The sequence below is a fragment of the Mustelus asterias genome, chromosome 18 (assembly GCF_964213995.1).
Source record: "Mustelus asterias chromosome 18, sMusAst1.hap1.1, whole genome shotgun sequence".
NCBI classification, from domain to species: domain Eukaryota; kingdom Metazoa; phylum Chordata; class Chondrichthyes; order Carcharhiniformes; family Triakidae; genus Mustelus; species Mustelus asterias.
In genome coordinates, this window is record NC_135818.1 from 36,624,878 (window position 1) to 36,648,255 (window position 23,378).

A 23,378-nucleotide genomic window follows, 5' to 3' on the forward strand; every position below is an offset into this window, starting at 1 on the left:
TTGGCTCTCAGCTTCCAGCCCAGCTCCCTAAATTCCTGTTTTATGTTCAATGACACACACAATTACTCAAATATTGCAGTACAACAAAATTACTTCTATGTCAGCTACTTTAGCATCTAGAAATTTAGTTTGAAGTTCACAGTTTGACAGACAGTACTTAGCAGAAGAGCTGCTAGTCTGGACTGGGCTGTCAAATTCTAGTACTTACTGGAAAGGCAAAGATAGGGTGATGGAAGAAGTAGAATTGCATAGCTCAATGAAAATAAAATCACATTTTGGTTATCAAGAAGTCCAACAGCTGTTCTTTCATTTGGGGCAGAATACATTCTAAAGATATCGTGCAAAAAGAGTTGTGTATTTTACCAGTTGCTGATAAATCAGTAAAGAACAACAGGAAACCATGTTTACCCAGTAAATAGGTTAATAAATCAAAGTATGAAAATAACCTCTCATTTACCAGTTTATTTTACAATGGTTAGGAATCATTCTACAAGTTTAAGGCAGTTATACTTATAATTTGATTTAGAAAGTATACTCAGTTATAACATAAATCTTAGTTGAAAACTTAAGTGTTAATATAAAAATGAAGACTAATTGTCATAATGTTGGAATAGCACTAAAAATCAAATAATGCATTTGTGACAATATTGAATACATCTATATGATCTGATAGTTTTCTTTAAAAAAAAATTGTAATTCAGCCTTTGATAATCATAAAAATGAATAAAGTTGGCAACCAAATATACAATCATTTCAAAGATATTGGCAACTGCTGAAGAAAATCTTTTGGTTTCTGGACAATCAAAAACAAATGACGTGCTATGTGACATCACAGAACTGGATTTTCTGCACTGAAGTTTCTCTTTTCTGGTCAGATGTAGTGGTGCCGTTTCTTTCCGAAACACAAGTAACGTCCTGACTGTAAACCTTCTCCAAGGAGCCATGGAAGCTTTTTTCCTTTTTAGACATGGTGTACACAGCCCTTGTTAATGCAACAACCATAAAGCAGTTAACTGTCACCTTTAAGTGCCAGAAGGCAGCCCTGCAGCAACTGCAAGTGTCCCTGTGGAGGAAAACAAAACAAATTCACTTTGCTAGAATCTTGAGGAAATATAACATCTGGTTTGATGCAATCATACAGGATCTGAATATATATTTTGCTGATCATGCAAGAGTTAGGCAATTCTTCGAAGATCCTTCAAAGGGTCATCCTGACTCTATTGGCTCTATTCTCTCTCCAAAGATGCTGTCAGGTCTGCTGAGATTTTCCAACATTTTGCACTTGTTTCAGGTTCCAGCATCCGCAGCATTTTGCCAATTCTTTGTGCCATTCATTTACAATGTAGTTTTTTGTTTAAAATAGTCATGACATTTGAGGTTAGATAACAAGGAACTGCGACTCATATTTAAGGTATTTAAGATCAGTATTTAAAATTCAAGGGGGTGGTCAAGCAAATTTGCCATCAAGTGCCCAGAAAACCCTGGAAAATTCAGTCAAAGCAGCCAATGAAAGAAAAGCCACCCCTGCATGTGGAAGTGCCAATCCATGAGGAGCTGCCCCTCCAATCAGTGTCTTTCCAATGCTTACTGCTGATAGGCTGTGAGCCTGTGATTTGAGGAGCAGCTAGCAGCAGGAAGGTGAAGGCAGTGCATCGGCTCTGGGTGGCAGCAGTGAGGGTGGGCTGCTGGGGACGGGGGTGGTGGTGGTGGTGGAAGTGAGGCTGTCCAGAGAAGAGGCTGCAAAAGGGAGAGAACAATATAAAGCCCGTTAAAGAAATTCTCAGCTAACTGGAATCCAAGAAAACTCGATGTCACTGAGGAAATGCATTCCTTGCAAATGACTGTGGAGTCTCTAGTTTTAAGGATGCATATGTTCAGAAGCTAGAGTAGGGAAAAATGTAGTGGGTGCTATAACAATGAACACTTAATTGGATATTTTAATACCGAAGTTTTATTTCATAAGATTCTTATTTCATATGCTGTGAATTACTGGAGGTACAGTGACCATGTTGAGACATATGCAACCATTTTACATATACAGTACTGAGATCCCAAACAGTAATGAAAGACTTGCTTTTTATAACCTTAGGACATCCTAAAATGCTTTGTCAATGAAATACTTTGGAAGTGTAGTTACTGTTGTATTGAAGGAAATGCAATGAGGTAAATGATCAATTAATACAGAGCAGTCTAGAGAGCATAATCTAAAAATTAGGACAAACGCTTGTACACAAAGGGTGATACTGTTTGGAACTCTATTCCACAATCAGCAATTGATGCTAAATCAATACCAATGCTAGACTATTAAGTTTCAAAAAAAGGGTAGGAACTGCCTGGTTAAAATCTTTGTGCAAATGAGGTGAAAATGTTGTGACCTCACCAGTCCGCAGTGTGTGTTTAGGGTGATGGTTGTGTGTGCGTGCGTAGAAGTGTGTCAGTTATTTTGAAAAAATGTTCGTTGCTAACTTAGTCCTGTTGTCTATTGCCAATTTAAATACTGTGATGTCTAGGAAATTAATGTTTTCGTGTGTTGTGGCTTCAAGTTTAATGGAAGGGTGATTATTGAGGATATTGGTGAATTCTTCTAATTCTGCGCAAGTCCAAAGGCACCAACGTAAACACAAATATAAAAGATAATTTTATTTTGTGATTGCATCACCTACTAAATGAGTGACAGAGAATTTTAAAAATCTCAAGAGCCCTCAAAAACTTTAAGGAAGCACTTAAATTAAATCGTACTCAAGTTATGACAAAAACTATGCAAGTCTCGTTGACAAGAGATTTAACAAACATTTAATCAGTACTCCATGATCCAGTCACCTCTACACAAAAAAAGTGAACACATACAGGAAACTCTCATGCAAAAACTGCAGATGTTTCTAACATTAACAGTTTGGCTATTGAAGACACTTTTTATTTTGCTCAAGTGAAAGTCTTTGCAACAAAATGGAAATAATATTTGTGGGTTATGGCCAGTGTCATTTACCATCTCCCAGTATGCTTTGTTTAGAAATCTTGGTGCTTTTTAAAAAAAATGCAAGGACCATTTGGAATGATTTGCAAAAGTACACTAATCATAAGATGGCTAATTGTAGTTTCCTTCCATTTAGGAAAGTAGGTTTAAAGCATCTACCTTCAATTTGATTTGCAGGGCGTAAGGAAGAGAAAGAGCAAGTATGAAGGGGTGACAAATAAAGCATGTTCTTTGGAACAGGCAAGGAAAGGTACAGGTAATTAAAAAGGAATGGCAAGAAAATAGACACGTTATAAAAGTTACTTGTGTCAGAAAACTCATTGTTTATAGCTACAGATCATCAAGAGCTTCATTGAAAGATCCTGGACCTTAAACGTCAACTGTTTCTCTCCATACAGTCAGGTGTCAAAAGCACATGCGAAAATCTGATGCTGTCTTCAGATGATGTTGCCAAGGTGCAACATGTAGATGAGGAGCGAGTGGGGGAGTCAGGGTCAGAACTTTGGTTGACCCCAGAAAGAATAATACAGGAGATGCCATTGCAGGAGATTCTCTGGCTACGACTGGATAGCTAAGAGTTAACCAGGCAAGGACAGTTGATTCAGCTGGGCAGCAGAGGGGGGTTGTAAGGTGGTGTAGTTTTGTCTATGTGCAAAATGGCGAATGCTTAACTCTGGGAACTTGATGAGCCGGGCAATTTGTTATAGTGAGGAGAGGTGCTGTTCCGTCTTTTACAAAAAAGCAATGGTTTGAAAGGGAACCAAAGACAGCGAGATCTGGGAGCTGGTGAGCAGCTGGTGAGTTTCAAGTTTACCCCTCTCTCTCTAAACTAGGCCAGTAGTGCTAATGGTGGAGGGAGTGAATGTTTAAGGTTGAAACTTAAAACAATCACAATCACAGTGGAGAAAAGTACTAGGAAAAATAATAGGACAAAAGATTGACAGGCCCCCAGCATCTGACGGTCTGAATCCTAGGGTCTTAAAAAGAAGTGGCGACAGAGATAATGGATGCATTGGTTGTAATTTTCCAAATTTCCCTCGATCCTGGAAAGGTCCCAGCAGATTGGGAAACCACAAATGTAACATCTCTATTCAGAAACAGAGACAGACAGAAAGTAGGAAACTATAGGCTAATTAGCCTAACATCTGTAATTAGGAAAATGCAAGAATCCATTATTGAGATAGGAGGACAGTTAGAAAATTATATTACAATCGGGCAGAGTCAATACGGTTTTGTGAAAGAGAAATTGTTTGACAAATTTATTAGAATTCTTTGAGGATGTAACAAACAGGGTAGATAGAGATATTAGTGGATGTAATGTTTTTGGATTTCCAAAAGACATTCAATAAATTACTGCACAAAATGACAGCTCGTGGAGATGGGGGTGGTGTATTAGCATGAATGGGGGATTGGCTGGCTAACAGACTGAGTCAAGGTAAATGGATCATTTTCAGGCTGGGAAACTGTAAACAATTGAGAGCCAGAGGGATGTGCTGGCGGCCCAATTATGTAAAATGATGATTTAGATGAAGGGACTGACTGCATTATAGCCAAATTTGCTGACAATAAAATGATAGCTGGGGGACCAAGTTGTGATGCGATTAAAGAGTCCATAAAGGGATATAGGTAGGTTGAGTGAGTAAACTTTGGCAGGTAGAGTATGTGAAAAAATGTGAGGTTGTCCAAACTGGCAGGAAGAATAGGAAAGAAAAATATTATTTCAATGGAGAGAGGCTGAAGATGGCTGTGGTACAAAGGGACCTGGGTATCCTTGTAAATGAATCACAAATCTAAGAATGTTGGCCTTTATTGCAAGGGGGCATGGAATATAAAAGTGGGAAAATGCTATAACTGTGCAGAACGTTGGCGAGACTATACCTAGTACAGTTTTGGTCTCCTTGTTAAGGAGGGATAGACTTATACTGGAGGGATCCTTGAACAGTAGATGCTGAAAGGATGTTACCCCTCATGGTGGAATCCAGAACCTAGAAGCACAGTTTAAAAATAAGGGTCTCCTATTTAAGACTGAAGAATAATTTCTTCCCTCAGAGGTCGTTAAGTCTGTCATTCTCTATCCAAGACTAATATAGGCCAGATCATTGAATATATTAAAGACAGATTTTTGATCTACAGAGGAATCAAGGATTATGGGGAGGGGAGGTGGAAGGCAGAAAAGTGGAGTTAAGGCCACAAATCAGATCAGCCATGATCTTACAGGATGGCAGAGCAGGTTCAATGGGCTGAATTCCCTATGCCTGTTTCTATTCATGATTTTAGGATGATGTGGTCAACATGTGAAAGGCTGCAGACATGTTGGGAAAAATGAGAAGGGATAGAGCTCCAAGGCCGTAATCATAGCAGATATCATTTAAGAGATTGATTACCTCTGCGGAATGGGAAACGTCTTCTAGGAAACAAGTTGAGGAAGCATCACAAGTCAATGTTTTGATTTATTGATGCCATCTGATATTACAATAGGTTGCAAAATTTTGCATATTTTGTTATAGTTTTGTCCCAGAGGAGGTGCAAGCCAAATCTGTTAGTGACATCAGCTATACCGATTTTCTGCTACTACCTACTTTTTACTTGCATTAAACCAGATTTTAATTTATAGACAAAGTCCATAATCATACACAGTAAGTAGTCTCACAACACCAGGTTAAAGTCCAACAGGTTTATTTGGTAGCACGAGCTTTCGGAGCGCTGCTCCTTCATCAGGAGTGTGACTCAGATTCACCTGATGAAGGAACAGCACTCCAAAAGCTCGTGCTACCAAATAAACCTGTTGGGACTTTGACCTGGTGTTGAGACTACTTACTGTGCCTACCCCAGTCCAATGCCGGCAACTTCACATCATAATCATGCAGCAAGCAGAAGATAGAGTTAATAAAAATGATACATAGTAAGAGCCTTGTTTCAGCAGCACCTTATTTACTAATAGATCAGATGAACAAGGGGAAAAAATATCAGATGGGATATGATGTGTTGAATAACACGGAGTCTAGAAATCAGAATAATTCAGAACATGGTCAAGGAAGGGTGGGACAAGTCAATAGTTTTGAGATATTTATGAAAGTTTGCTAAAGGTTCTAGTGGAGGATAAACTTTGGTCCTTGTGCTTTAAAAATTAAAATACAAGTACACATTTAACACAAGCTCTAAACTGAAGGATTTTAAATGGATTTAATACTTCAAAAACATTACCTTAGAATGCTTTAGTTCCAATTCTGCCAATTCTACAAGATTTTTTCGAAATGCTGCGACTCTTCGAGTTTTGAAGTCTATAAGCTCTAGGAACAAAGTTTAATCATCAAGGCTACATAATCTCAAGAAAGGCAGCTGTATCTAATTGCCAAGACAACAAATGACAGATGCTCAAATACATATTCCATTCCTGATTTAATTAGATTTGTCCAATCTGTAAGACACGATCATTATGTCAAGCAATAAAGCCATCATGGAGAGGCCTTGGGGGGGGGGGGGGGGACTGCTGTGCCGTGGCGGAGAAAGTGGAGGACAACCTTCCTGTTCAGACACCAATTGAGCCATGAAAATGGCCAATTAAGGATCGCCTGGTGACCTGGGGAATGGGGATGATGACGACGACGACTCCTTGGCTTCTAGTTTTATGCTGCTCCACTATTCAAATGATAGCCAAAAAATGAGATCAACAACTCTTCTGAAAAGTAGCTCAACAACCATTTGCAAAACATTCAATTGTCAGAGAAAACATTTAGCTGAAAATGGTAATTCTGAAAGTTATATTCGAACATTTACCTTGTTTTGCTGACTCTGAAAGTTTCTCAAATTTCTGACAACATAACTGTTGATTGGTCTCAGCTTGAAGCACATCTTTATTTTTTGCTCTCGATTTATCCAGTAGTTTGTTTGCGCTTTCATAATCGACTAATGACCGTGCTCGTCTATAAAGGAGGTCCTATACAGTCAGGCAACATGAATAAATTTTTTAAAAAGTGTATATAAAGTCCATGAAAATTACACAAGATCATACAAACTGAACTTCTGCATATAACTCAATTTTGAATGTTTCCACCACAACTGCCTTGCATTAAGTAAAAAAGCACAACAATCATTTTGTTGGAATGTCACCAACATTAATATTCCATTTATTTTTTAAATATAAAAAAGGTGTTCCTCACCAGTTCCAACTTTAGGCATCTATTCTATGTTAGGGTTTGCCCCATAGTTACCTGGCATTCTAGTTATCTTGTCCAAGTGACCATCATTCAACTAAGTCATACAAAATGTAGAGAGGGAAGAACTGAGGGAGATCAATAATAGTAGAGAAATGGTGCTGGGGAAATTGATTGCATTGAAGGCGGATAAATCCTCAAGACCTGATAATCTACATCCCAGGGAAATAGCAGATGCATTGGTGGTCATCTTCCAGGATTCTATAGACTCTGGAACAGTCCCTGTAGATTGAAGGGTAGCTAATGTCACTTCAATATTCAAAAAGGGAGGGAGAGAGAAAACAGGGAATTATAGGCCAGTAAGCTTAATGTCGATAGTGGGGGAAAAGGACTTGACAGCAGAGCATTGAGAAAGCAGTGGCAGGATCAGACAGAGTCAGCATGGATTTATGAAGGGGAAATCATGCTTGACAAATCCGTTGGAATTCTTTGAAGATGTAACTAGTAGAGTTGATGGGGGGGGAGGGGGGGGGGCAGTCGATGTGGTATATTTGGACTTTCAGAAAGCATTTGACAAAGTCCCGCACAAGAGATTATCGTGCAAGATTAAAGTGCATGGGACTGGGGGATACAGATGGATAGAAAACTGGTTGGCAGAGAGGAAACAGAGTAGAAATTAATGGGTGCTTTTCAAATTGGCAGGCAGTAACTAGTGGGGTGCTGCAGGGCTCAATGCTGGGACCCCAGCTATTCACATTTATATTAATGATTTGGATGAGAAAACAAAATGTAACATCTCAAAGTTTGCAGATGATACCAAGTTGAGTGGGAGGGTGAATTGTGACACGGATGCAGAGATCCTTCAGAATGATTTGGACAGGTTGGACGAGTGGGCAAATCAATGGCAGATGCAGTATGATTTGGATAAATGTGAAGTCATTCACTTTGGAAGCAAAAACAAGGCGGCAGATTACTACCTGAATGGCTGTAAATTGGGAGAGGAGAGTGTGCCGCGGGACCTGGGGGTGTCCTTGTGCACCAGTCACTGAAGGCAAGCATGCAAATGCAGCAGGCAGCAAATGGCATGTTGGCCTTCATTTCAAGGGGTTGAGTACAAGAGCAGGGATGTGTTGTTGCAATTATACAGGGCCTTGGTGAGGCCACACCTAGAGTATTGTGTGCAGTTTTGGTCTCTAGTTTTCTGAGGAAGGTGTTGTTGCTCTTAAAGGAGTGCAGCAAAGGTTTACCAGGCTGATTCTGGGGTTGGTGAGACTGATGTACGAGGAGATCTCGACTAGGTTAGGATTGTTTTCGCTGGAGTTCAGATGAATGAGGGGGGATCTCAGACTTATAAAATTCTAACAGAACTAGTCAGGGTAGATGCAGGAAGGATATTCCCAGTGGTGGGGGGAGTCCAGAGCCAGGGGTCACTGTCAGAGGATTCAGGGTAGACCATTTAGGACGGAGGTGAGGAGACATTTCTTCACCCAAAGAGTGGTGAGCCTGTGGAATTCATTACCACAGGAAGTAGTTGATGCCAAAACATTGAATGTATTCAAGAGGCGGCTAGATATAGCACTTGGGGCAAATGGGATCAAAGGTTATGGGGAGAAAGCAGGATTAGGCTATTGAGTTGGGTGATCAGCCATGATCATAATAAATGGCAGAGCTGGCTCGAAGGGCCAAATGGCCTCCTCCTGCTCCTATTTTCTATATTTCTATGTAACTACAATTAACAGTGATGCCTACAATGGTTAACAAGGTTTTTGGGCAATTCAGTGATGATCAGTAGAAGTAAACATCCCCACTGGGTGCAATCACAATGTTGGTCATACCAAATGCAAAGGACATAAGACAGACAGAATTTGCTAGCTTGAGCCATTCCTTTCGTTAGTGCCCGAGGAGAACGTCTCAATAAGAGGCATTGGCACTAGGAAAAATAATTCTTTTAAATTATTTAAGGCAGTCTCTACTTTTTTTTCATTTAAATCACTTCTTTGAGTGTGAGATCTCTAGCCAGAGTACTTGTGTGGAGAAAGGCAGAGACTTGTGGACCCAGGAAATATTGGGGTTTGCCTGGGATGTTCTTCATTTGAAGGAGAAAGTGAAGGATTATGAAAACCACAACAGACCAGGTATATTAGCACCACAAGGATCTTCTGGACGCCACCCACTGGTACCCAAACCCTAAAGATATAGCAGGTAAGGTTACTTCAGCTGACAACTCGGCAATGGTGTAGGTGGCAGCTCTGTCGTGTAGCAATAAACAAGTTGTGGCTGAGCTGAGGAACAGCTTACAAGAGAAATTTCAGGTAAATGTGACCACAGAACACTGCAAAATAATGGTTATAGCACAGGAAGAGGCTATTTGGCCTGTCATGTCTATGCTGGCCCGCTGGAGGAGCAATTCACCTCATGTCTCCCCTAGCCTTCGACCCGTAGCCCTGTGGAGGGGGCTAGTAGCTATACTAATAATTTTACTCACTGAAAGGATTAAAAGATTGTTTAGCCGAAAAAAATCATACACACTGCTAGCTGAGTATAAGTACCCAAGGTCACAAACTGCAAGCTGTTAGTTCTCAGGCAGAAATATCGCAAGCACCCCACAGACTATAAAACAATGTTCCCCAATTTGCCCAGACAACCAAAAAGGGAGGCAACAATGTTTACAGCTTGAACATAGGGTTTATTTATCTACCGAACATCCTTAGCCTGAGAGAAATCAACACTAGGGGTCTTGAACATAGGGAGGATAATCGACATCTACAAGTCAGATACAGGTTATGTTAACATAGAACATAACAGCGCAATGCAGGCCCTTCGGCCCTCGATGTTGCGCCGACCAGTGAAACCAATCTAAAGCCCCTCTAATCTACACTATTCCAATATCATCCATATGTTTAACCAATAACCATTTGAATGCTCTTAATGTTGACGAGTCCACTATTGCTGCAGGCAGGGCATTCCACGCCCTTACTACTCTGAGTAAAGAACCTACCTCTACCATCTGTCCTATATCTATCACCCCTCAATTTAAAGCTATGTCCCCTCATGTTAGCCATCACCATCCGAGGAAAAAGGCTCTCACTTCCACCCTATCTAATCCTCTGATCATTTTGTATGCCTCTATTAAGTCACCTCTTAACCTTCTCTCTAACGAAAACAACCTCAAGTCCCTCAGCCTTTCCCCATACGATCTTCCCACCATACCAGGCAACATCCTGGTAAATCTCCTCTGCACCCTTTCCAACACTTCCACATCTTTCTTATAATGCGGCGACCAGAACTGTACGCAATACTCCAAGTGCGGCCGCACCAGAGTTTGTACAGCTGCAGCATGACCTCATGGCTCCGAAACTCAATGCCTCTACCAATAAAAGCTAACACACCGTATGCCTTAACAACCCTATCAACCTGGGTGCCAACTTTCAGGGATCCATGCACATAGACACCCAGATCCCTCTGTTCATCCACACTACCAAGTATCTTTCCATAAGCCCAGTACTCTGTATTCCTGTTACTCCTTCCAAAGTGAATCACCTCACACTTTTCTGCATTAAACTCCATTTGCCACCTCAGCCCAGCTCTGCAGCTTATCTATGTCCCTCGGTAACCTGCAACATCCTTCTGCACTGCCCACAACTCCACCGACTTTAGTGTCAGCCGCAAATTTACTAATCCATCCTTCCACACCCTCATCCAGGTCATTAATAAAAATGACAAACAGCAGTGGCCCCAAAACAGATCCTTGCGGTACACCACTAGTAACTGAACTCCAGGATGAATATTTCCCATCAACTACCACCCTCTGTTTTCTTACAGCTAACCAACTCCTGATCCAAACCACTAAATCACCCACAATCCCATGTGTCCGTATTTTCTGCAATTGCTTACCATGGGGAACCTTATCAAACGCTTTGCTGAAATCCATATACACCACATCAACCGCTTTACCCTCATCCACCTCTTTGGTCACCTTCTCAAAGAACTCAATAAGGTTTGAGAGGCATGACCTACCCATCACAAAACTGTGCTGACTATCCCTAATGAAATTATTCCTTTCTAGGTGATTATAAATCCTATCGCTTATAATCCTTTCCAAAACTTTGCCCACAACAGAAGTAAGGCTCACCGGTCTATAATTACCAGGGTTGTCCCTACTCCCCTTCTTGAACAAGGGGACAACATTTGCTATCCTCCAGTTTTCTGGCACGGTTCCTGTAGACAATGATGACACAAAGATCAAAGCCAAAGGCTCTGCAATCTCCTCTCTAGTCTCCCAGAGAATCCTAGGATAAATCCCATCTGGCCCCGGGGACTTATCTATTTTTACCCTTTCCAGAATTGCTAACACCACCTCCTTATGAACCTCAGTCCCGTCCGGTCCAACAGCCTGCATCTCAGTACTCCCCTCGACAACACTGTCCCTCTCCTGTGTGAATACCGACGAAAAATATTCATTTAGTGCCTCTCCCATCTCTTCAGACTCCACGCACAACTTCCAACTACTGTCCTTGACTGGCCCTAATCTTACCCTAGTCATTCTTTTACTCCCGACATACTTCTAGAAAGCTGTAGGGTTTTCCTTGATCCTACCTGCCAAAGACTTCTCATGTCCCCTCTTGGCTCCTCTTAACTCTTTCTTTAGGTCCTTCCTGGCTAACTTGTAACTCTCAAGCACCCTAACTTAACGTCTCATCTTTACACAAGTCTCCTTCTTCCTCTTCACAAGAGATTCAACATCTTTAGTTATCCACAGTTCCCTCATACGACTGCTTCCTCCCTGCCTGACCGGTACATATTTATCGAGGACGCGTAGTAGCTGTTCCTTGAACAAGCTCCACAGGACAACTTGTGTCAGTGATAAATCAGGCCAGATAGCATATTAAGTAGATGTGCACACATTGTGATTGGTTAATGGCATTCATATCTTATGCATGATGTAAACCCAATTAATAGTTGAGTGGATATAAGTAACTTCTATACAAATGTATATCTGATTGATATGTGCTAATTACTTGTAATCCAATCTGGAAGCATATCTGTGTGTAACTGTGTATCCAGTGCTCTGGACTGCACCACCAGCTAGCTACACTGGAGCCCTTGCTTTAACTCGTAAATAAAGGCCGATTTTAAAACTCTAATTCTTCATCTGGTCACTTAAGGGGAACAAGGTCTGTAAGCAGCTGACCATCACACCACAACACCCTGTAAATCTTATCAAATAATGGCCCCATTCTCTCTTGAAAGCTTCACTTGACTCTCCCTTCACCAGAATTGAGCAGGCAGTCCAGATCTGAACTACCGTGTGAAACAAATTTGCTCACGTCACCATTGCTTCTATTGCCAAATACCTTAAATCTGTGCCCTTTGGTTCTCAATCCTTCCACCACATGACCAGTTTCTTCCTGTATACTCTACCCTTCCCCTTGGAGACAACATAACTGGAAGCAGGACCTTCAAGCCTGCCCACCTTCAATACATTCATGGCTGATCTATATGTTGGCCTCAATTCCTTTTCTGTGCCATTTCCCCATAGCCCTCTACTCCTCGATCTAGCAAACATTTATCTACCTCCACTTGGAATACTTTTAATAATTCAGCCCCCAATACCTTTTAGGGCAGATTCCAGAGATTCACCACCCTCTGCGAGAAGAAATTTCTATGCACCTCAGTTTTAAAAGACTGGCCCTTTATCTTGTAGCTATGTCCCCTTGTCCGAGACTCTCCCACTCATGAAAACATCTCACCATCTATCCTGTCAATCCCCCCCCTCCTCCCCAGGATCTTATATGTTTGAATAAGGTCATCCACATTATAGGAAGGATGTGATTGCAATGGAGAGGGTGCACAGGAGATTTACCAGAATGATGCCCAGGCTGGAGGATCTGAGCTATGAGAAAATATCAGATAAGCTGGGGCTGTTTCCCTTGGAGCAGCAAAGGTTGAGAGGGGACCTGATAGGGGAGTGTTTTAAAGGAGGAAAGCAGGTAGAGGGGTATAGGAAATGAATTCCTTACACCTCTCCAGATGAATTCAAAGATGAGAATTTTAAAGTCAAGATGTTGCTGGACAGGGAGCTAATGTAGGTCAGAGAGCAGAGAGATGGTAGGGGAACAGGATTTAGCTGCCTGGATGGCACAGTGGTTAGGACTGCTGCCTCACAGCACCAGGGACCCGGGTTCAATTCCAGCCCTGAGTGACTATCTTTGTGAAGTTTGCACTTTCTACCCATGTCTGCATGGATTTCCTCTGGGTGCTCCAGCCCCACACGGTTCAAAGATGCACAGGTTAAGTGGTTTGGCCATGGTAAAAGTGGGGTGCGGGGGGTGGGCCTGCGCAAGATGCTCTGTCGGAGAGTTGGTGCTGACTTGACGGGCCAAATGGCCTCCTTCAACAATGTAGGGATTCTATGAAAGAATCTATGAAAGGATTCTATTAACATACACCAAGTTTTAGATGAGCTCAAGCTTAGAGGGTAGAATGTGGGAGACCAGCTAGGAGTGCATTGGAATACTCTAACCTAGAGACAACAAAGACATGAATGAGGGTTTCGGCAGAGTGAGAGAGACAGGGCACTATTACAGAGATGGAAATATGCAGTTTTAGTGATGGCATGAATAGGAGATCAGAAGCTCAAATCAGGACTGAATGTGATTCAAAGACTGGAAATGGATTTCGCCAGGGAGAGGAATGAAGTTGGTGGCTAGGGAACAGAGTTTGGAGCAAGGATCAAAAACTATGGCTTCAACTGACCCAATATTTAAGTGGAGGATATTTCTGCTCATCCATTACTGGCTGTCATATAAGCAATCTGATACATTTAGCAACAGTGGAGGAGTAAAAGGAGGTGGTGGCAAGATAGAACTGGGTGTCATGAGCATACATGTGAAACGTGTATTTGTGCCGCCTTTGGATAGTGTCACTGAGGGGCAGCTTGTTGATGAGAAACTGAAGGGGACTAAGGATTGATCACTGGGGGAAACCAGAGGTAATGGCATGAATAGAAGCCATGGCAAGTGCTTCTCTGGCCATGATAAGATAGACAAGAATGGAATCACGTGAGCCTTTCCACCCAGCTAGCAACAGTGGACATTCTTTGGGGGAAGGATGGTGTGGTGAACCACGTCAGAGATTGCAGACAGGTCAAGGAGGATGAGGGTGGAAAGTTTCTTTGTCACAGTCACATAAGATGTAATTTGTGACTTTGCTAACTGAAGCAGAGACAGAATCCTAACTGGAGGGATTCAGACATGGAGTATCAGGGAAGATGGGAAGAGTTTTGGGAGGCGATAACCTGCTAAAGGACAGAAGAAAGGGAGATTGGAAATGGGACAGTGCTTTGCAAGAACTATGGGATCAAAGATTATTTCATTTTGAGAGAGGCGATGACGCCAGTTTTAAAGAGGTACACAACACCTGAAAAGAGAACTACTAAAAATATCATCCAACATGGGGGTCTAGAAGGTAAGCACTGAGTCAGCAGTGCTAACCACTGTGCTGAAGTGGGTTTGCAGTGGAGAAAAGAATCCAGGGTCATCCTGGAATAATGAACAGCTTCAGCAGGGCCAGATAGTGTTTCAAGCATTGAATGGCCAAGGAGAGAGAAAGTAACAACTTCCTTGGGATAAGGACCTCGAGGTTGGAGGTGAGGGCGTGACTAAGTAAATTAGTTGCAGAAAGCTGTGGCAAACAGAGGTAAAGGTTGGATAGTTAGGATGTTGTAAGTGCAGTTGCAAGTGAATGGAGGATGGTGGTTTTTTAGGGATGGATACAGGAGAGGGTAGGGTTAGGGCATAGGAGGGGGGCCGGTGAGTGATACAAGGAAGCGATCAGAAATGGCATAGTCTATTATTACGGCAGGGCAAGATTATGTAAGATGACAAAGTCAAGGAGTGACTGTGAATATGAAATTATGCTCTCCAGATAAATTGACTTTCCTTTGTGGGGCCAGAAAAATGCAGAATGCAATTTTCCACAGCCATCACTTCCTACCCATTCGAAGCAGGAAGTGGACTAATGGGACTTTAATGAGGTTCTGTTTAAAATCAGTGGCCTCGTACTGGCGTGGGTGTTCAGGAAGCTAACAAACTGGTGGTTACCCGATCCCCACTGGCAGTTCAAATTAGTCTCCTAATCTGATTAGAGTCTGTACCACTCACTGGTTAAACCTGAGAAACACAAGGGAACAGCCTCAAAATATCACAAAATAACCAAATTAGATAAAAACAGCAACATGTTTAAAAAAATAATTTACCTTGCCAGCTTGCGATTCCCTCAAGTAATACCTCAAAAGATCAGAAAGTTTTAGGTCTTCATCTGCTGATACTCGGGCTTCTATTTTCTGAAAATGAAACGCAAGAAATCAAGGACAAAATGATAGCAACCTCTGCCTGTTAGATCTGGAGAAATTTGGACCAAACCATCAAAATCATTAGCCTACGTTTTTCAAAAAAATGTACAGAATAGTTTAACGAAGCTGAATGGTTAAAAATTGGGCATGCCTGTCTCTCAAATAATTGTAACTAATCTTTTGTATCCATTTCTGATAAATGGATGATCACAAAAGCTTACCTTGACTTTGATTACAAACAATTTAGAAATATTCTGGAACTTCCTTCAGTAAAATACTACGGTCTCAAATAGTATGGCTGGAATTCTCCAACCTCACCTGCAGCTGGGACTCTCCAGTCCTGCTGCAGTGAATGGAGTTTTGGCTAAGCGCCAAATTCTTCCATTCTCGCTGGCAGGTGAATAAGATCGGAGAATCCCGGCCAGTATATTTTCAGAGAAACACAAAGTTCAGAATTCAATATATCTAATGCATAACTAGTTTAGCCACCCATCACCAAATTTAGCTGGAGTACATTATGCTCTATTGGGCCTCACATCCCACCACCAAAAATCACCCATAAATTTGTTAAAACCCCTCCTGGAAACACCGTCCCTTGATCAATCTGATCCTTTCAAACTTTCATCCAATGAAGAATTATTTCTCCTGAATGCAACTCCTCGAAAACCGTCCCCTGTTGTATCAACTCAGTGGAGCTTCACTCGTCGAGATATGTGCTTACTTATTCAATTATAACCAGTACATCTCCAGCAATGCCTTTTCTTCCAGCAATACATCCACAATCTTTAAAGATCTTAGACACAGACTCCTCTTTTTCATCTGTATGCTACTTCTTGGCATCACCAAAGACATGGGTTTAGTTTTTACATAGAAAAAGGTGTCATTAATAGTTACCTCTTCCCCCATCTTTCCTAACTCCAAAGTCTGTGCTATCAAACTGACAACTAATTGTAGACTAGCTTTAATTCTTTTCCAATTATACACTGGAAGATCAGAGCCATCACCTTTGACCCAATCAAACTCTATCCTCTTGCCATCAATTCATCTGTTTCTCCAGCCATTTTGTCAGGCTGACCCAGGGATATTTTGCAAACTCAGCACCCCATTTGACCAAGGGTCGAGGGTCTGATCCCATATTGTTCTCCGCTTTCACTCCTGTAACTTCATCAACCTCCTCGCATCTGATGGGAGTTCACCCTCAACCAAGGCCATTTTCACCTCCAATCAACCACTTCTGGCTAGCCTCCCTTTCTTCATACTCCATAAACTTCAGCTCATACAAACCCCGCTGCTTTAAGCCTCTCTTCCATTACCCCATACCCACATCTCCCACTGTTAAACACAAGGATGAACATTTTAAGTGTGTAAGTCCCTTAACAGCCTCACTCATCCTTAACGCTGTAACTTCTTCCTGCCCCAACAACACTCCCACCTCCCCCAAACTCTTAGTTCTTCTGACTTTGGTTGTTGCATTTCCCCATTTCCCCTCATCCCACCATTGATCTTCAGCTCCCCTGGCCTCACACTCTGGTGTTGCCTCCCCAAGTCCCTCTTCCTCCATACGTCCTTCAAGATTCACCTCAAAAACCCATTTTCTTCGATCAAGCTTTTGGTCAGCCTTCATAATATCCCCTCCCTTGGTTCAGTGTTTATTTTACCCTAACACCCATATAACACCTGATGTTAACAGGTGCTGTGTGTATAGAGCTGTTGTTGTATGTCTACACTAATGCTGAGTATGGTGGTAATAGGCTGATGAACAAAGATCTATGAAAGTTCAACTAAATTTCAAACTTTGGGAAGTTAGTCAAACTAGATGCATGCAAGTCAAAATTGACATACCCTTGTTTTTTCAAATAACTCTGATACCTTCAAGAAAAATCTGAAACAAAATTATGAACAGATTACCAAATTGTAAAGTCTTTTTCCAAAAATATATGGTACTTGGAGAAAAGCAAATTTATTAAATTGACCATTTCAACAAGTGTACTTTATAAGTTATTATTCAAAACTAAAGAAAATTGTGTTTTTCACAAGGTCAAACCGCTGTCAAGGTTTGAAAGTGAATCTGCTCTTAATTTAGGACTCTTGTAGTCTTAATCCATTGGATATAAATTCATACCCAAAAACTGTTCATAACATGGCTGTTGTTGGAAGCAGAAATCTCACAGGTGCAGTAGGGAAGCTTCTGAATTTGAACCAATGCTCAACAGAGTAGGAAAAAACACTTCCTGTGCTATAACCGATTAAGAAGCAAGATATAGAGATTGGTAAAAGTGTAAAGAACATTCAGTTTCTCTATGCCATCTGGATGGAAGGACAGTTTAACTCAAAACTCCACATTCAAAATGAGTAAATTTGTACATTTTAATGTGAGCACGAAAATTAAAAAAAACTATTTTTTGGCATGTTAATCCCAGATTTGCAAATAAATATATTAACTGCATTTATTGAGCGTCCTCTTTATTTAGAAGGAAATCAAAGATTTGAAATGCAAACATTTAGCTTTCATTTCGCACCATCACAAAAAAATTCAGAATGTCTCAAACTTAAAATCTTTTGTAAAAAATGTTTTGACTGGTTACATTTAACAATTTTCTCTGGGTTTCCCACAAAACAAAATTCCACCAGTCTTGCTAAAACCCATGGATTTTAATTCTCTCTAATCTTTCTCACTACTTACTTGTGGTGCTATGAATATATTGAAAATATGATGGTCTGTATTGGTGCTTTTGATCTACATTTCAAACAAATACAGACACAAATAATCATCTTTTCTCTTATCGTTTCTCAGTCTTTTGGCTAAGATCAAGCCCAAGATCAGGTGTAATGCCTTTGTCAGCTTGGATCTTGTATATCTCTTTTGGACGATGAATTGGATTCAATTTGAATTTGTTTTTTGGAGCAAGCAAGGAGATGGTATTGGGTCTGCCAGGTCTACTCCGAGCATTGGCTTTGTAACTTTAATGGAATCACAAAATAATTTACATCATTACACTCCTGTGACTCATGTAACAGTATTGATCTGCAATGATGGCTTTGCAGTGGCTCTCTTGGGGGAAGATTCCTTCTGTGCATTATGTAATAAACTTGTTCTCTATAATTTATGACTTTATGATTTAATTACACATAATGCAGAGGAAATCTTGCCCTTTATCCTGTAATTGCTTGGTTCAACTGACTGAGGTTATAATGGTTATAACAGAGTGTAATTAAATTTCCAGGTTCAAGAGACCACTACAACCCAGTTGAGCTAAACTATGAGAGCCTCTAATATGAATGTTGAATATGCATGTTTGTACTGAAACTGATTAAAAAGTAGATTGCAAAACAAAGATTAAAAATATTTAGTCAGTGTCTAGTATATGCAAATGCACAGGCACACCATTGGTTTTATCTCCCTACTCTATGTTAAATGTTTAGACTACTAATTGTTACTATGAATTATAATGCTTTTCAGCAAAGTCTGTAGAGTCAGGGAACTACCTGCAAGCTAATCCAAAGGAACAAATTGTACGAAATCCTGACAAATAATAGGTTAAAAGCTGGATTTTTAAAAAAATCTGAAGTTCGAGTTCTGGAACTATGGAAAACTCCACATGAAATATACACTAAATACATTTCAACTTCAACTGATACACACTGCATCAAAAAAGGTGCAAAACAACATTAAATTCACCACACTTGTAATGAGGATAATGTTTTGTAAAGTGGAAAGACTTCAGGATAAACTACCAAGAAAAAGGATGATTCAAATCTGTTGGGTTAATGTTTAACATGATGCAATAATATAGGAAAAGTTTTGTTCCTCAAATTTTTATTTGAATGTAGATAACTTTAGTGTACAATAAATGTTGCTGGATTAAGAATGCCAAAATTACATCAAAAAATACAGGACAATTGCAATACTGTGCAAAGCCTATGCTAAAAATCAGAGAATAAAGGACAATTAATCCTTTCAAAAATTTGTCAGGGTTTGTGTGAAAATAAGATTTTCTGAATTCAATAGATTGTTTGCATCAGTTTTCACTTTGCAAAATACCAGTCGTACAGGATAGGTATTAGACTAATTACGTAATTTTCACCATTAATCTACTACAGATTGTTTGTTCTGCAGAACCCAAGGAAATGGAAAGTCAGACCAAATGAGAAAGCTGCAGGTGCATTAAGTGAAGTTAAGCAAAAGTGTTTGCCCATGTTAAATAACATTTGCTACAAAAGGGCATTGACCATCAGAAGGACTCTTAAATGTTCACAAATGCAGGGCAGGAGTACCTATTAAAGGTAATAGTCAATATTTTGTTAAAGATGCACAATCAGTATTAACTGGCTGCAAAGAAAGCATTTTAGGCTGTACTGCCAGGTCCACTTAATTTAAAGAATCATATTTAGGTGAGATAAGGATCTGGTAGGTTAAAGTTTATAGAACAGTGTTCAGCTTTTGTTGCTGCAGTGAAGTATCTCTACAAAGACTGCGGAGAAAGTTAAACGGATAATAATAAATCTCAGACTCCATTGCAATTTTCAGATTTTGCATGATTCAGCAGTACAAGTTATTCACCCTATGGTGCAGAGCGCACCTCATACTGACCACAATCTACTTAAATGATAGCATGACCCAGGCACCAGGATATTACCAGCCAGTGTACTATTGAATGTGCTGCCCTATACATTCGCCTCTTCGGGGTGGGTGGAAAAGCATTCCTGGAGATGAGACTTAACCTCAACCCAGCAAACTTTAATTTACAAAAAATGATCACTAACAATCTTCACATCTTTAAAAGACCACGGTTGGAGCACTGCATGGTCAACATATTTCAGGAAGGATGTGATCACGAGAGGATACAAGATGATTTAGGAGGATGTTGCCAACAATGAAGAAATTTAGGTACAAGGAAACATTGGGTAGATTGGAGTTCTTTTCCTTGAAACAAAGCAGACTGCGCGATTTAACTGACATGGATAACATTGAGCTGCCCAAATAATGTGGATAGAAAGGTGGTATTTCCATCAGAGCGATCAATAATCAGGGGGCACAGGTTAAAAGTAATTTAAAGGTTAGATGGCAGTCGAGAAGCAATTCTCTTTTTCTAGAAGTTAGTGGGGGGTTGGAACCAATTACATGAAGGATACTAAGTCACTTTGATATGCACTCTAGATGTAATCTACAGAACATGGACCAAAAGCTGGAAGGTAGAAGGCAGATAGCCTTCACAGCCAGAGACACGATGGGCTATAAATCCTTCCAAGTTTCATGCATATAGCTCTAGATGTAAACCCAGTTTTGAACTAATCAAAAGATCGTTTATTTTGACTGTGTGCACGTGCACACAAGAATGAGCCCGTGAGCTCTTTCTTTAAACAAGTTATAAAGTCATAAATATGTACAGCATAGAAACAGGACCTTCGGCAAAACTCGGCCATGCCAACCAGGTCATCCCTCATCCTCCGATGCTCCAGGCAAGAATGTCCCAGCCTATCCAGCCTCTCCTTATAATTCAAATCTTCCAGTCCCGGTAACACCCTTGTAAATAAGGTGAGGCTGGATAGGCTGGGCACTTCCAAGTTTCATGCATATAGCTCTAGATGCATCCTTTCCAGTTTAGTAACATCCTTCCTATGGCAGGACGACCAGAATTTTATGTAGTACTGCAAATGTGGCCGTACCAATGTCTTGTACAGTTGTACCATAACATCCCAACTCCTGTACTCTATGCTCTAACCAATGAAGGCAAGTGTGCCAAACGCTTTCTTCATAACCCCGTCTACCCGTGACACCACTTACAAGGAACTATGTACCTGCACTCCTAGGCCTCTCTGTTCGACACCACCACCCAGGGCCCTACAATTAGCTGTGTAAGTCCTACCCTGGTTTGTCTTACCAAAATGCAACACCTCAAATTTATCTGAATTAAACTCCATCTGCACTCCTTAGCCCACTGGCCCAGTTGATCAAGATTCCATTTTAGTCTTAGATAACTTTTACTGTCCACTAAACAACCAATTTTTAGTGTCATCCGAAAACTTACTAACTATGTCTTCTATATTCTCATACAAATCATTTATATAAATGACAAATAGTGGACCCAGCACCAATCCCTGCGGCACACCACAGGTCACAGACCTAGTCTGAAAAACCACCCTCTACTGCCACCCTCTGTCTCCTACCAGCAAGCCAATTTTGTATCCAACTGATAGTTCTCCCCAGATCCCACATGATCTAACCTTACTGACCAGTCTACTATGAAGTATCAAAACCTTTGCTATAGTCCATGTAGACAATGTCTACCGCACTGCCCTCATCTATTTTCTTGGTCACCCCTTCAAAAAACTATCACATTTGTAAGACACAATTTCCCACTCAAAGCCTTGCTGACTATCCCTAATCAGTCCTTGCCAATGCAAACGCATGTAGATCCTATCTCTCAGAATCCCCTCCAACAACTTACCCACCGCTGACACTAGGCTCACTGGGCTGTAGTTCCCTGCCATCTTTCTTAAATAACAGCACTTTTGCCTCCCTCCAGTCTTCTGGCAACTCACCCATGGCTGTTGATGATACAACTATCTCAACTAAGAGTCCTGCAATTTATTCCCTAGCTTCCCACAACGTCCTGGGATACATTTGATCAGGTCCCAGGGATTTATCTACCTTTATACATTTTAAGACCTCCAGCACCTCCCCTTCTGTAAAGTGCTCACTTTTTAATATCACTATTTACTTCTGAGTTCCCTAGCTTGCATGCTTTTCTCCATGGTAAATACTGACGAGAAATATTCGTTTAGGAGCTCACCCATTGCCCATGGTTCCAAGCTTCCATGCATATCACTAAGTTCTACCAGATTCAGCCATCAACTGAACAAAAACACATTCCTTTTGTTCTGAGAACATTAATTGACCCATCCACAATGCTAGAAGTGCAAATGGATGAACCAATGCCTGGAAAATAATGAAGTTGCCACTTTAGATTTAGCTATAGCTATGGGCTATATGGTGTACAGTTCTGGTGTCACAAGAGGACTACTTACAACAGTAGCATGAAATACTTAAGACTTTGTTTACAAATTAACTTTCCAAATTAGTTGTGTGGAGACAAATTTTAGTTGATTTAATGTTAAGGAAAATACTGCATGTATCCTTACAAGTTATCCCATTCTTACTTGTATCTAATGTTATAGAAATTAAGAAAATTAGTGCAGACAATACAGGTAAAATAAAAACCATTACAAGTCCTCAACTAGAAGAATTAGATTATTTACTTTGGAATAACATGGCAATAATGGAAGCTTTTAAAATGAAGGAACTGGATACAGGCTTTTTTTTAAAAGTTGAAATGGTTAGGGAAGGTAGGACTGGAGGTTTTGTCTATAAAAACAAAAGGCAGAGTAACAGTAAACAACAGTCATCAGCCTCTGGTACAAACAGCTGGAACACATCAAGAATTGAGTCACTATTGTTCTGTAAAGGAGAACCCAACATGGTCAGGAGAGAAGAGTACACTTCCAATTATGTTGCAACTTTGTTGTGATTGAGATAATTCATAGAGAACCACAGGCTCCTGAATTTTTAAAAAAGTTTATTAGTGTCACAAGTGAGCTTACATTAACACTGCAAAGAAGTTGTGAAAAGCTCCTAGCCGCCACATTCCAGTGCCTGTTCGGGTACACTGAGGGAGAATTTAGCGTGGCCAATGCAATTAACCAGCATGTCTTTCAGACTGTGGGAGGAAACCAGAGCACCCAGAGGAAACCCATGCAGACACGGGGAGAACATGCAAACTCCACACAGACAGTGACCTAAGCCAGGAACGCTAAGCTAATCAAGTTTTGCTTGATTGCCTTAGAGTTACCAAGGAACACACCAGAGTTTTTTCCCTAAATTGGCTGCAGTTGTTTT

General features: G+C 40.7%; 1 protein-coding gene across 8 annotated transcripts in view; it reads right to left on the reverse strand.

Moving 5' to 3' along the window:
• Positions 1-281: 281 nt before the first annotated feature.
• snx6 (sorting nexin 6) overlaps positions 282-23,378 on the reverse strand; it is a 47,790-nt gene continuing 24,693 nt past the window's right edge. For 7 of the 8 annotated variants that reach the window (XM_078233744.1, XM_078233743.1, XM_078233742.1 and 4 more), the window contains exons 10-14: positions 17,324-17,363; positions 15,386-15,472; positions 6,752-6,911; positions 6,179-6,264; positions 336-1,063 (exon numbers count right to left, since the gene is read on the reverse strand). In XM_078233744.1, coding sequence (XP_078089870.1) covers positions 1,010-1,063; positions 6,179-6,264; positions 6,752-6,911; positions 15,386-15,472; positions 17,324-17,363 — 427 coding nt within the window. In that variant the 3' untranslated portion in view covers positions 336-1,009. Of the gene's footprint in view, positions 1,064-6,178; positions 6,265-6,751; positions 6,912-15,385; positions 15,473-17,323; positions 17,364-23,378 lie in introns of all 8 variants that reach the window. The other variant, XM_078233746.1, reaches the window with a different exon arrangement.